The 13,570-nt window shown below is 56.7% G+C and overlaps 5 protein-coding genes across 5 annotated transcripts; 1 reads left to right on the forward strand and 4 right to left on the reverse strand.

Annotated features, from left to right (window-relative positions):
- Window positions 1–152: 152 nt before the first annotated feature.
- On the reverse strand, window positions 153–635 carry ISF_03886 (hypothetical protein; the record flags this gene model as incomplete). Its single annotated transcript, XM_018847492.1, has 1 exon — window positions 153–635. The coding sequence occupies one exon, from the start codon at window positions 633–635 to the stop codon at window positions 153–155; it is 483 nt and encodes a 160-aa protein (XP_018705072.1).
- A 1,047-nt stretch (window positions 636–1,682) lies between these two features.
- ISF_03887 (Major facilitator superfamily domain, general substrate transporter) lies at window positions 1,683–3,339 on the reverse strand (the record flags this gene model as incomplete). The annotated part of the gene is made up of 5 exons (XM_018847493.1): window positions 1,683–1,905; window positions 1,972–2,069; window positions 2,162–2,457; window positions 2,515–3,206; window positions 3,326–3,339. The coding sequence occupies 5 exons, from the start codon at window positions 3,337–3,339 to the stop codon at window positions 1,683–1,685; spliced, it is 1,323 nt and encodes a 440-aa protein (XP_018705073.1).
- Window positions 3,340–4,264: 925 nt separating this feature from the next.
- ISF_03888 (hypothetical protein) lies at window positions 4,265–5,617 on the reverse strand (the record flags this gene model as incomplete). Its single annotated transcript, XM_018847494.1, has 1 exon — window positions 4,265–5,617. The coding sequence occupies one exon, from the start codon at window positions 5,615–5,617 to the stop codon at window positions 4,265–4,267; it is 1,353 nt and encodes a 450-aa protein (XP_018705074.1).
- Window positions 5,618–8,391: 2,774 nt separating this feature from the next.
- Window positions 8,392–9,241, reverse strand: ISF_03889 (ribonuclease M; the record flags this gene model as incomplete). The annotated part of the gene is made up of 2 exons (XM_018847495.1): window positions 8,392–8,981; window positions 9,055–9,241. 2 exons carry the CDS (start codon window positions 9,239–9,241, stop codon window positions 8,392–8,394), a joined length of 777 nt encoding a protein of 258 aa, XP_018705075.1.
- A 3,358-nt stretch (window positions 9,242–12,599) lies between these two features.
- ISF_03890 (Acyl-CoA N-acyltransferase) lies at window positions 12,600–13,388 on the forward strand (the record flags this gene model as incomplete). The annotated part of the gene is made up of 2 exons (XM_018847496.1): window positions 12,600–13,020; window positions 13,090–13,388. 2 exons carry the CDS (start codon window positions 12,600–12,602, stop codon window positions 13,386–13,388), a joined length of 720 nt encoding a protein of 239 aa, XP_018705076.1.
- Window positions 13,389–13,570: the final 182 nt, after the last annotated feature.

Consider the following 13,570-nt stretch of genomic DNA (forward strand, 5'->3'; position numbering starts at 1 on the left):
TGGTATCTGTGGAGTCAGGGAGTGTCTTGTTGGGCTCTCTTGCGAGACTGTCTCACCCACCCCTTGTTTGGGCAGGCCGTTCCACAGGTTGATGGCCGAGGAGAAAGGGGAGGAGTGAATAAACGAAGAAGAGTTGCTTGCCGCACGGCCTCTCATACGAGCGTCATACCGATCGTCATCAGCCCGAGCGACGCGACCAGCGCGAGGAACCCCGGGTCCGAGGTCGGGTTCATCACCGCTCCGCTGACGGCCGCGACCGGCACCTTGGTGTTGGTCGGCAGCACCGTCTCCGCCGCCGGCGTCTTGACCCGCGTCGGCCGCGGCTGCGACTGCTGTCCGTCATCTTCCGCAGACATCGCGCCGCCGGCGCCTTGCCGGTCCCTCATGCCACCGCCGGCGGTGGACGTCTGGGCGACCTGCGCGGGAGGCGGCCCCTCCTGGACGCTCGTCGGGCGCTCGACCTCGACGAAGCCGGACACGATGTTTCGTTGTTGCTGTTGTTGCTTCTGGTGTAGTTTTTGGCGCTCGAGGCTCCGGGCGGCGGCCATGTGGTTGACGGAATGTAGTTGCTGGGCAGTGAGGCAGAAGCCAAGGGCGGCGACGATGAGGAAGACAATGTGTAGCAGTCTGGACATGTTGGAAGACGAAAATAATAAAAGAAAAAAACAAGTGAGGGTGTTTAAAAACGTCAAGTTTGAAATAAGCAGAAAAATGAATCAAGTAAAAGAGAGTATAATGAAATAAATAAATAAACCGAAAAGAAGAATGTAGTTGGTGATGAGCTTTCAAGACGGCCTTGGTGTTGAGGAAGCCAAGAAGGGGAAGAAGAGCTAAAGAAGACGGGACAGGGCTGGCAGTGCAACGCTGTCGCCTTTTATTATCTTTTCCAACAACGGTTTCGTCCCTTTTTTTTTTCTTTTCCCTCTTTGTAAAAGAGAGACAAAAACTCGCGAGCTCTGAACGCAGCGGAACAGCATTTCGCCCCCTCCCCAGGAAAATGTCTTGGAATCCATGTCTCAGAAAGCCCTTGACAGCTCCGCCCCAATCTCGTCTTGCCCTTGCCCGCCCGGAAGCAGCCCAGCGACCGTCTCTATCTGCCGTTAAATTCCCAAGGCATGGGGGTGGCTTTCCCCAGGTAATCTGCAATCTATGTCGACTGATTGTTTTGCTGGAAACGAACCAACCCTGCTATTAGCTGTGAACTTTTACCATCCATCCAAACCAACCACCGAACAACCCGGTTGCGTAGATCCCCCAGCTGATCTCATCCCCCCTTTCATTTCGGCGGTCAGTGCACAAGGTAGATCAAATTCCTCTGTGGAAAAACGTCGTCGCCTCTGAAAGCATAAGGAGAGACACGGTGCATATCTGGTCCTGCACGGGGCAACAGGGGCACTCGTTACAGAAACATTCCAGTCGTCAGCCCAACGGTTTACCAGCTACTCCGACTCGGAAAAGGGGGGACACTCGCGGATGAAGGCGGGCTGCAACAACATTTCTCAGAAATGATTCAAACAAATCTCGGATGAATACGGACTTGACCTCGCCGCGGCCGCGGGGTAGCTCTGTCACAACGGGAGCAGCGGATGCCATGTCCATTCATCACAACCTGTATCCATTCTGCAACAAGATGTCTCAGTATCTCGTCCCTTTCGATCTCTATGGTCTCCTGCGTAAATCGTCTACGTCGTGTACTTGAAATGCGGGCTCTCGTCGCCCAGCTCCTGCAGCTCGTCGTCCGACAGGTCCTTGTGCTCCTCCTTCACCGCCGCGCCTCCCGGTCCGCGCCGCCCGTTCTCGCGGCGGTACCACGCCCACATCAGGCCGTAGATGACTGTGCCCACGGCTACCATCGCCAGCGTCACTGCGTGTCCGCGGACGAATCGCGGACCCTCCGCCGTCGGGCTGTGCCAGCGTGTGTCAGTCAGTGCCTCCTACCTCACGTAGCAGCCAAGCTGGGGGAGTACGTACTATAAAAACGACGACATGATGCCCGCTGCATTGCCAATCGTGAGCTGCAGGCCCGTCGCGGTCGCCCGCTTGCCGTACCGAGGACAGTTATTCGGAAGCTAGCAACAACCACCGTTAGCACATCTCGTGAGCATCGCGTGTAAATCGCCCCCCTCCCCCCCCCACCCCGGACACGTATCACAGTTCATACCCAAGCAAGAGGCAGGCCGACGACGACGTACAGCCCGGCTGCCACCAGGAAGCACGCAAAGTACCGCACCCCCGCCGGCGTGCCCCCGGCCCCCAGCAGCACCGCGTACCCTACCACGCTCAGCGCGCCGAACCCGACACACCACGGCCCGCGCCTCCCTGCGCGGTCCGACCCCGTCGCCGCCGCCATGTACGCCGCCGCGCCCACAAAGTAGCACGGAATCGTCAGCAGCTGCACCTGCGCCGGCGACCACCTCCCCAGGCCTTTGATGATCGTCGGCAAAAACGTCGAGTAGCCTAGTTTCCCGTCAGCCCAACTTCCCCCCATCCCTCTTCCCACCCTGCCAAACTTACCGTAGAGCATCGTGTCCACGCCAAACTGCGCCGCGCAAAACGCCCACACCTTCCAGTCCTGGAACGCCGCCCTCACGTCCCGCGCGCTCAGCTCCCTCCCGCTCTTCGTATCCCCGTACTCGCCACGCCTCCTCAGCTCCATCCTCGCCCTCTCCCCCTCCGACAAGAACCGCGCCGTCTTGGTGTCGCTCGGCAGCCACACCCACGTCGCCGCCCCCAGCACCACGCTCGGCAACCCTTCCACGATCAGTATCCACCGCCATCCGCGCATCCCCGCCTTCCCGTCCAACTTGCCGATCCCAAACGCCAGCAACCCGCCGAGCGCACCGGCCACCGCCGCGCTGACGAAGAGGTAGCCGACGCGGCGGGCGAGCTCGCGGCGGGTGTAGAACAGCGTGAGGTAGACGGTGAGCCCGGGGAAGAGCCCGGCCTCGAGGGCGCCGAGGAGGAGGCGGCAGGCGAGCAGGGCCGCGTGGGACCGGACGAGCCCGGAGAGCGCGGCGACGAGGCCCCAGGTGAAGGAGAGCGCGGCGAGCCACCGGCGGGGGGTGAGGCGCTGCAGGAGCAGGTTGGAGGGTACTTCGAGGAGCAGGTAGGGCACGAAGAAGACGGAGACGGCGACTTGGAACTGGGACGGGGTGAGGCCCAGGTCGGCCTCGAGGCCGTACAGCCGGGCGTTGCCAATGTTGACGCTAGAAGTGGTACATCAGCAAGCCCAGAATTAAATAAAAGTAATACGAGATGCAAAATGACGGGATCAGCGGGGAGGGGGGGGGGTCAGCGGAATCAGGTGCATGTCCAGCTTCCGTACCAGCTTCTTCTCATCCACCCCCGCCGCGCGCGCCTCCAGCTGTTCAGTACTCTCCTCAGCCTCATCAATCCTCCCCGTCCCGTCCGCTACTTGCACAATGCCCATGCTTTCTGTGTGGACTTTTGTGTTGTTGTTGTTGTTGGCGTGAGAAGAAAAAAACTCACATCTCTGTAGGGTATCGTGATTCGACTTCACAAACTTGATTGTGGAGACGCGGGCCCGGCCTTGTTCGGTCGTTGACTCGGATAAGCGTCCGATTGCGGCGGGCCTGGCCTCGGAAGAGCCCCCCAGCGCGAGGTAAAACATGCAGTCGAGTTGTCAAGTGATTCGGGACGGCAACCGTGTGGCCATAATTGTCCGGAAAAGATCGCCTCTGCATGGCCGTGCAGCTATGTACAGTGCAAGCACATCTACATTCCACAATGGCCTGATTCCGACACGGCCCCGTCAACACACCCTTTCTACCACAAATTAATCACACAACTCGCTTGAGCCTTCAGCAAGAGCCTCCAGAATTGAGAGCCTTCAGAATTAAGAGTAGATTGCACTATATATCAGTAGAAATCAACGGACCATCATCCTCCTCGCGGCGCTGCACAGTGCCACTTCCAAGCTCTGCGCTGCCTTGTCTCACACCTTGCTTCAATAGGATATTCTTTTTCAGTCTCCCGCCAAACAAAGCATTCCACTGACTGTCTTGGCCCAAAAAGGTTCTTTTGCCATGCCGTTTCAACAAGAGTCAAAAAGACATGCGCCAAGTCAGACAATGTAGATTGGGGGTTGCGGCATCTGGTCGCTCGCAGGCCCCTATATACAAAATAGAGAGTCGAAAAATACATTCATGTTGCGCCCTTTGCAATGTCATGTGCTTCGCAGCAAATGGAAACAAGGACGTTTCGGCTGCTCATTTTCATCACGTCGCCAAGCTCCATTTTCCTTTCATCGGTAATTCTCCGTCGGCATTTCGTAAACAGGCCCGCTCTGGTGCCCCATGACAGGATGGCTGTCAATCTCGGCCGCCGATTCACTGTGCCATTTGTTGGCAGCCAAGTTGTTGTCTGTGCCCAGCTCATGGGCAAATGTCGGAGGCGGGGTGACTGCCATCCCCTTGGTCGGTGGCGGGGAGACGCTAGGGACGGTCGGTGAGACCATGTTGGGGACGGCAGCCATGACGTGTTCCGAGCCCGGCGAGGGGTGCTCGGGGAGAACATCGGCACCACCACTGGTTCTGGCGGGGGGAACGGTTGTGGTGGTGCTTCGGCTCGGGCCGTAGCTGGACCCGTAGGACTCGGGCTTAGCATATCCAGCTCTGCCGTCGCCCATGGCAGTTCCGCGGTAACCTTCGGCGGCCAGAACGGGGGTGCGAGCGGGTGCTTGGCGGAAGGCGGTGGCAGAGTCGTGGGACATGGGGCGTCTTCCACCGACAGGTACCTCCGAGGCACCGGCCATCATGTCGGGGTCGGGCTTGGGAGAGCGGTTGCGACGTCTGCAGCAGAAGAACAGGGCAGCGCCAATGATGGCGAGGGCGGCGACACCAACGCCAGCGCCGATACCAGCCTTGGCACCGGTAGAGAGTCCTCCGCTACCACCGCCGCCACCACCACCACCGCCGCCGCCGCCACCTCCGGTTGAAGGACTGCCGGTCGGGGAGGACTGGGTGCTGCTCAAGGTCTGGGTGACGATAAGGGCAGAGACGGTCTTGGTGCTGGTGACGGTGGTAGTCGACTTGGCGTTGGCCTGGGCCGTCTCGGTGTCGGTGCTGGTGACGGTAGTTGTTGCGACGGAGGTAGAGACGACGTCGTTGGTGACGGTGACGACGCTAACGGAGGGGTGGACGGTCACCGTAGTAGTCGAGGTCTTGACGGCACGCTTTGCCACAGGGGAGACGAGGGCAGGTGCGGGAGCGGGAGCGGCAGTAGCAGGAGGAATGCTACGCCTGTCAATCTGAACTGTTGTGGTCTCCCAGACGGTCCTTGTGGCGACATCGCTATCGCTGCTCGTGACGGTGATGGTGGAGAAGACAGTACTTGTGCTGGTCAGAACGCTGACCCTGGTCGAGCCGGCGACTGTGGTGGTGCTGGTGGACTTGGCATCGCCGGTAACGGTCGTGGTGACGATCGTGGTACTGTCGGAGCCAGTGTCGGTGGTGGAAGGCGGTGTTGCTGTCGCGCTGGGTGTTGTGCTAGTCGCACTGGAGCCGGGAGTGGCATTGGAACCAGCTGACGAATCAGCACTCTGGGCATTTGCGGTGGCGGCGAGGGCCGCGAGGCCGACAGCCAAGGAGAATCGCATCGTGACAAAGCCGGGTGGACGGATCGATAGTCGGCACCAATGGCGGCCTCGGCGTAGACGGGGGTTGGTGGTGATGCGGCCGCGCAAGAATCAGTCGGTCGTCGACGATGGTCAAAGGGGATGACGAACGGATCGGGTCGGGGTCCGAGGGGAAGGGAGAAAAGAAAACTGTCGAGGTGTCGGTGTTACAAAACGAATGATATGGGAGAGAAAAAGCGCGATGACGCACACTCCGATATGAAGTAAGAAAAAAAAAAAAAAAGAGGAGAGGGGGTTAGAAGGAGCGAAAGAAAAAAACAGGGAATGGTGTCACGAGAGAAAGGAAGATGGAAAGGAAGAAGAAAGAGGCTGTGGAGAGGCGACAGAGTGTGAGTGTGAGACGAACTGGAAGGGGCAAAGTCTAGGCCGCTCTGGCGAGGAAAAATTGGAGAGGCCGGAAAGCTGAGGTGGCCAGGAGGCTGCAGGCGGCCTGCCAGGCTTGGGGCTTGCGGGCTACAGTGGTTTGGACCCTATAATTTTGCGAGCGAGGCGCTATAATTGTGTATGAGGCGCTACAATTTGACTCTCTCTTGTGGGGGGCTGTTGAAGTCAATCACGCCTCGGTCAGCCGCCTCGGACTCAGCTGGGAAGTTAATCGGACGCAACACATCCGTCTTTGGCTCTTATATGTAAATCTCCCACCACCACGATGGCATCCCTGATGATGTTGAAGATGATGCCGTTCTGTTGAATCCGGGACGGCCTCCTGCCTCCCCAGCTTGGGTGACCGATGAGGTACAAAGAGGCTCAGCCGGGGTTAAGCCTGTTTGAGCCTAGACTTGGCCGTGGCGTCGCAGTCGCGGCGGTCCCTGTCTTCTTAATACGAGGCCGGCCGGTTGGCTGGGAGGGGGGAGGGTCTGGTGACGTCGGCAGACGTTGGAATTTAGACCAGGAAATTTCTGATATCTTTTGCTTTTTTGACACCATTGACGGCGCAAGGGTAAAACTAATAAATGTGGTTAGGCTCGGCAGCGTCAAGTTGGGAATCATCCGCATTTGATCATTCGATTTGGATTCTGCACCCTGTCTGTCTGCATGTATATCCCCCACAGTGAGCATCAACAAGAACCCTTAATATGCAGGCATGACGGGTCCTTGATGAATGAAGAATTATAACTAGTTGATGATATCCTGCTGTTTTCTTCTTCTTTGTTTTGTTTCCGTTTCCCTTTTGTTTTTGCCTCTTTCCGAGCCGTAGATGGAAGCCGTTCGAGCACCTGGCAATTTTAGACCACCACTAAACTCTCAAAAACAGGCACTGTATTTTCCGACCAAGTCCACTGAAACCTTCTAATGATTTTACCAAGTACCGATGTATTGTTCTGCATTCCTTTTTTCGTCTATTTTTATCACATCATGTCTTTTTCTCATCAGAACCACACCACCTAAAAAGCCGCTGCGTCCCGATGCACAAGCTGCTTCCTTCCCGATAGCTTGTCTCACTGTGTACTTTTGGCAACCAACAACTCGCTCTACACCCTCTTCTCAGCCTTTTCAGGCCTTTCGAGTCCATTCTCATTCTAGTCCCGTATCACCAGCGCCCTTCCGTCATCCAAATTCGGCCCTCTCGTGACTGGCGTAGATGATCGTCCCTTTGCATCATGCACCTGCACAAACACTGCAACCACACAAAGACATGAACATGCTAGTTATGCGATTTGCGGTTAGGTGCAGTTCTTTAGGCAAAGTTGATACGTTACAGCCATCTCGACATGCGACTTCTCTCAGTTTTCCGCCTTTTTGCTCTAGCCCACGTCGCCTGGCCAGTCTCGACTGCGCCACGACGCCTTCTGTCTCACTCCCGGCTCGCTCCTGCTGCGGCTTGTCCGGCCCCATCAAGAAAGCTTGACGCTATTGATTTGCAAGACTGCTGTGGATTCCAAGGGGTAATCACTGAAAGAAGTCAGTCATCCTGCAGGACCCCTTCCATCTTCCATGGGTAGATACAGATTACGGATACTGCGACCCGATCCCATCGCGTGCCAGCCTCGTTGCGTCGTCGCGTTCCTGCATGTCGTAGATGCACTCTTTTACATCCTCCTGACAGAAGTGACTCCATCGAGCCATCGAGCCATCGAGCCGTCGAGCACTGATTAATGGTGTAGCTGCACAGTACACGCAGACCGTCTCCACTACCTCGTGTTGATCATCTTGTCCCGACGGATGATGCCCCATCAGTTGTCATGTCCGTCCACTTTGCCCCTGGAGCGGAATTGTTTTGCCAGCATCCCGAAAGCATGAAAAACTTATCCGGTACTTAGAATGCAGCCTTGAATACTCTTCTTCAGCAAACAACAAACATCGCGATGCAGCCGCAGTCTCGTTGGAACGCAGGGTGCTTCGCCTTACCTTCGGGATAGTACTTCGAGACACAGCGCGGGTGACCGCTTGGGCAAGTTTTCCGTGACTTGCACCACAGTCATCTAGTTGAGCGGGTCACGACTCGGTAGACATCGGCACTGCTTCGGTGGGCGACTATGCGCATGTCGTGGTACACATCCCGGGCAGACATACGCGACGTTGAGGCTTCTTGATCGGCGTTGGTGTCCGGGCAGTCGATTTAACCCACGAGAGTACAGGTCAGATTACCGATGGCATTGCGCCCCAGCGTCGTATAGAGTTGGTCATTCGTTCATCTTCTAACGTCTATATACAGAAGGAGAACATATATACGTTGCATATTCCTCCTCTCATGCCGCCCCGAGTCTCTCCACGTACAGCCGTCATCTCGTCGCTCAGAGATCACCACCGCCAGACTTGGGCTTGTACTGGACCTTGCCCTTACACTTGCTCTTGGCCCCGTCCGGCGCCGCCGCTACGAACTCGCCGTCCTGGAGGCTGCCCTTCACGTTGAAGTGGTACCAGACCTCGTTGAGCACCTTGCCCTTGCAGCCAAGCGTCACCTGCGCGCCATGCTGCTTGGCCAACACGCTCTGGATCTGCGCCGCGTCGTATGTCTTGCTCGCCGAGGGCGTGATGCCCGCGTCCGCGAGCCACTGGTACGTCGGCAACGTCTTGAACAGCGAGACGGTGCGCGCGAAGAAGTCGACCGCCTCCTCGCCGGCGTGGTATCCCGAGCCGTAGCACGACGGCTCCAGCGTGCTGATGCAGGTACCGTGCTTGCCCCACTCGTGCTCCCAGAAGGTCTCGTCGTCGCCCTGGTAGTCCTTCCAGTACTTGGTCATGTAGTCGAGCGTGGCGCTGCCATTGCCACCGGCGGCCTTGAGGATGGCGGTGATGTTGGTGTAGGCGCGGTTGGCGTCGCATCGGGCCGGGTAGCTGCCGTCGCAGTTGTCGGGCCAGAGGCCGTGGATGGTCCAGGAGTCTGAGAGAGATTCGGTTAGATTTGTCCGACTTGAACTTGGAAGACAAGGCGAGGGGCACAGGAAATGACTAACCAGAAGGTCCAGTGGGAGGGTTGGTGTCCCAGAACTGCGTTTGAAGCAGTTGGCCGGTGGGAATGAAGCAGCACGTGTCGGCGACGGCCGTGGTGTTGTGGCAAGATAGAGGCAAGTTGCTTGGGCAGGAGCCTGCAGCCAAGGCGCCGGCGGCGAGGGCCAGGACGGGCATAGACTTTTGCATCATGGTGGATGAAGCGTTGGTTTCGTAGAGATGAGGGGGGACGCCTTGGTACTAAGATGTAGTAACTGAGGTGAGGTCCTTGATGGCCAGGAGCAAACGGCGGACAGACAGCGCGGCGCCAGCACCTCTTTATACACGCGCGGGTTTCGATGCGACCCCGTTCCCTTCGGATCTGAAAATGGATCGACGAGCTGAAATCTGGTTTGCTCCCTGGCCTGGTCTTGGTTTAGTCAATGCCCCGATAGCAATGGCAATGCCAGCTGACGGGACGGACGAGTTGGCGGGCACGGCCGTAAGCGAGTTACCCAAACTTGAGACTTCTCGCTCACCCTTTCGATACCGACTTGCCAAACGTGGACCGGGGGCGAAGCTTATTGGACCAGTGAGCAGCGGTTGCCGAATCGAGCAGGTGCCATTGCGACGATGTGACTGGGCCGCAGACCAGCACCACCAGGTTTTGGATTTGATTTGAGCTCGGGTTCCGCCGATAGTCAGATCATTATCATTAATAACATGACAGCGCCCGTCATTCTGCCACTGCGACAAGCACCGCTACCCTGCGGCGCACTGGACTGCAGATCTGGTAGTTATGTAGTAGGTAGCTGCCTGCTGAACGAGGTCGGCTCTTGTGCCTCCTCTGGCGGTTTCTTTTCGGGTTACCCAAAGAGCCCTAACAGCCGGACCTTTCTCCTGCTACAGCAATGTCTGCGTTGATCTGCCACGTTTGTCATCTGGTCGCGCGAGCATCGCCCCCCTGAAATTAGCGGCCTGTCGGCCAATAGCCTGCCTGTGCATGGTAACTTCGCTGTAAGCAGTAAAACTAGACAAGGGTACACGGGGTTTTCTGTTGGACAAGGTGCCTTTTTCGCTTCGCATTGGGCAGAGTGGTGCCCCGGCTGATCTGCATCATCTACAAAGTACAGTACGTCAGAGGGAGGCGGCCTCTACCCCCAAAAAACCCAGCCTGGATCTACCATGCCCTACGTGCCGTGGTGGCCGCTCTCCAGGAAATATTTCTACCCACTGAGAAGGACGGACATTCTAGGTACAGTCAAATAGGGATTATACCGGAATTCCAGTGTACTCATCGTTATTTGTGGACAGAAACAGTACATTACTGTACAAAGAGATGCCACTAAAAAGTAAGTACCTAAAAGATACACGGATACCGTTGGTTATTGGTTAGTGTTCTTGTGGGTGACCGTCCTGGAGGCTCTCAGCACCCAAGGGGATGATGGGCGGCTTCTGAGTATGTAAGGTCGATGAGTAAATCCAAACCGCTTGGCACTACATCTCTTGATGGAGGTTAGTTGTTATTCATAGAATCAAGCAACGCCATGCAAAACTCATCCATCATCTGGAGGCATTCCTCCCAGCCACCTTGACTCTCTTCGCTGTTTCGTCCGCTGTTGTTGGCCTGTGTTTCTGGGTCACTCATATTGCGCATGTTGGCCTGTGTTTCTGTATTATTGAGATGTCAAACTGTGTCACTGTGTCATTCAGACGTCAGACTGTGTCATTTAGACTCACTGTGTCCCTCTGCTGCATTCATCTCAGCGCACAACGCCGCATAGAGCTTGACAGAAGAACAAAAGACTATGAATACCCATTTAAGGAACATCCCCAAAGTATACTTCGTGTTACCCCAAAGCAGAACGACCAGGCCGTTTCAACCAAAATGTAGTACAAGGTGGCTATTCCAGCCAACATACGGCGCTAGGTTATCATTACAGCCAAGACGCAGGATGAAGCCAACATATCGAGCCAGGCTGCCATCACAGTCAAGAGGTAGTACAAGGCTCCTAGTATAGCCAACATACATGCAATAACAAGTCGACATCACAGCAAAGTCGCAGTATGAGGGAGCTAGCACAGCTAGCATACGGCGCCGATTGCCATTACAGCCAAAATGTTGTACAATGTGGCTATTCTAGCCCACATTCGGCGCCAAATCGACATCACAGTCAACATTCAGTGTAAGCTGGGACTGACATAACAGGCAACAAAGTCTACGCATATTTAAGTAGCTAAAAGTTGCAAGTTTCGAGAGACACTGTCCATCAAAGACAGGACAGACACCGAAGTCTAGCATATACGAGTTGCTAAAATTGCAACTCTTGGGGAACGCCGTCGGGCCAGGCTCAGCTTCTTCTCACGATGCACAAGGCACCACGCGGGCCCAATGAAACAAGAACGTCGTCATCTTGCTCAAGTTTGATGTTTCCAGTCGGAATTGTAGAACCAGCGCTCCTCAGGCCTGATTATAAAAGACCACCATCACGTCCCAACTCGAGCTCAAGATGAGGAGGGTCAAGAGCCATCAAGCTGTGATAGAGGCCCTTCGACACCAGAATGCCTTCACGTGTCCCGCCGGCCGGTTCCCAGCGGCGCGACTCTGAAGCAGCTCCCCGGACGACCGCTCTCGCGGTGATTTTACGGCTGCCGAGGCCTCTCCGGAACGCGAGAATAAACGCGTCAGTGGGCCTCGAGATTCAAGAAAATCGATACGGGTTTCACGCTCGACTCGCTCCCTGATGGGTTCGCGCGGTTCAGTCTAGTGACCGCCAGCACGGTGGGCGCTCCCACACCGACGAGGCACGCCTCTCCCGCTCCTCGTCCTTCACGACGACCCCCCCCCCCCCCCCCCGGCGGCGACCGCGAGCGGCCTGCCCCGGCGAGGAGCAGCACCGCCCGCCCTCACACCAACCCGTCCGCAAGCCAGTCACTCATCTTGCCCGGGTGCGGCCCAGATGGAAGCAATAGCTCGAGGTCGAGTTCTTCGAGGCGATGAGCCCCGGCCCGGCGCCCAAAGAAAAAGGGCCTGGCCCGGACTTTGCCGGTTGGAGGATCCTGCTCGGTATCTTTTGCGTTGTTTGGCTTCTTCACTTCTCCTACCGACTGAGCGCTTGGTAATTGGGTGTTATCTTAATGATGGATGTTTCGATGTTATCGCACTTGTGGAAATAATGGATATTTCTTTGTTGTCTTGCTGAGATTTGGTTTTCTTCTTATGAGGGGGAGTGTGGCTCGAATTTTGAACGACGGACGGTGCGAACAACAGAGTGCAAGAACAACGGGTAGAACTATGAAAAATACGCTCAGCTCGAATCAATAACTCTTTCGTAACGTGAACGCTATTTATCACCTTTTAGGTACACGTAATGCTATTGCTCGCCAGTGACGTACGCCGACTTGCCGTTTCTGTTCCTGGACCCTTGTCGAGCCTCGTCAGCCCTAATAGCGCCATCGATGCCCGTTGCCGACAAAGTAGCGTCCGTATAAGACGGGTAGGGCTGCGCTGTTCCATGCCGACCCTTCTTCATACCCTGTTGTTTTCCGTCTATCCTGTTTCTTTTTGCCAATGCCCATCATCATCCGCGAGGCCCGCGAGGCCGACATCCCCGCCATGGCCGCCCTCGATGTCGCCGGCTACCGGGGCAGCCCCTTCCGCGCCGCCATGTTCCCCGCCTCGCGCCGCGTGCTGCCCGGCGACGGCGACGCCCTCGCGTGGTTCCGTCTCGGCGCCCAGCGCGCCCTGGCATCCTCATCCTCGTCGTCGCGCTACATCGTCGCAGTGGACGAGGAGGAGGTTGTGGGTATGGCCATCTGGGGCGCGCCGAGGCCCCCTCCGGCGGGAGAAGGCGGAGGCGGAGAGGAAAAGTCGAGCGCAGGACCACCGCCGGGATTGCCGTCGTATATCGGCTACGAGGACGTGATGCAGGCCAACGCAGAGATTGAGCGAATGTTAGACGCCCAGGACACGCTGGACGAGGCCACGCGAAGTACCATATGGAGCACGTTTATTTCTCTCTTCTTTTGGCCTTTGGAAGGTTGTCGCTAATAAAAACCAGCTCTAAACGCCATCGTGGTGGACGAGGCGCACCGCCGCAGAGGTGTCGGCAGGGCCCTCGTGCAATGGGGCATCGACAAGGCCGCCAACAGCCAACCCGCCGCTGTCTGGCTTATCGCCACCTCGGATGGCAAGAAGCTCTATGAGAGCATGGGTTTCGGGCTAGTCGGTTCGGGCTTGCGCTGCGGCGAGGCGCAGCACCTCATGTACAAGAATCTCGAGTCATCTCAAAACCGGTCACTGGCTTGCAAGTCCCCTCATCAGCATTCGCACATGTCAATATACAACCACAGGGAATGAGACGGGCATTCAACGGTTAGAGAATTGCCTCGGAAGGGTTTGTTTCATTAGCTATGGTAAGATGTGCGTGGTGTAGGGAAAGAAGAAATAGCATCCGGCGTGACGGAAGAGAAAGGCAAGGAGGGTTAACGGGGGATGCGAGACGACGGCTCAACTTGCGTCCGGCGCAAAAGAAATAAGAC

The sequence above is a fragment of the Cordyceps fumosorosea genome (assembly GCF_001636725.1).
Source record: "Cordyceps fumosorosea ARSEF 2679 chromosome Unknown scaffold_8, whole genome shotgun sequence".
Taxonomy (NCBI): Eukaryota; Fungi; Ascomycota; class Sordariomycetes; order Hypocreales; family Cordycipitaceae; genus Cordyceps; species Cordyceps fumosorosea.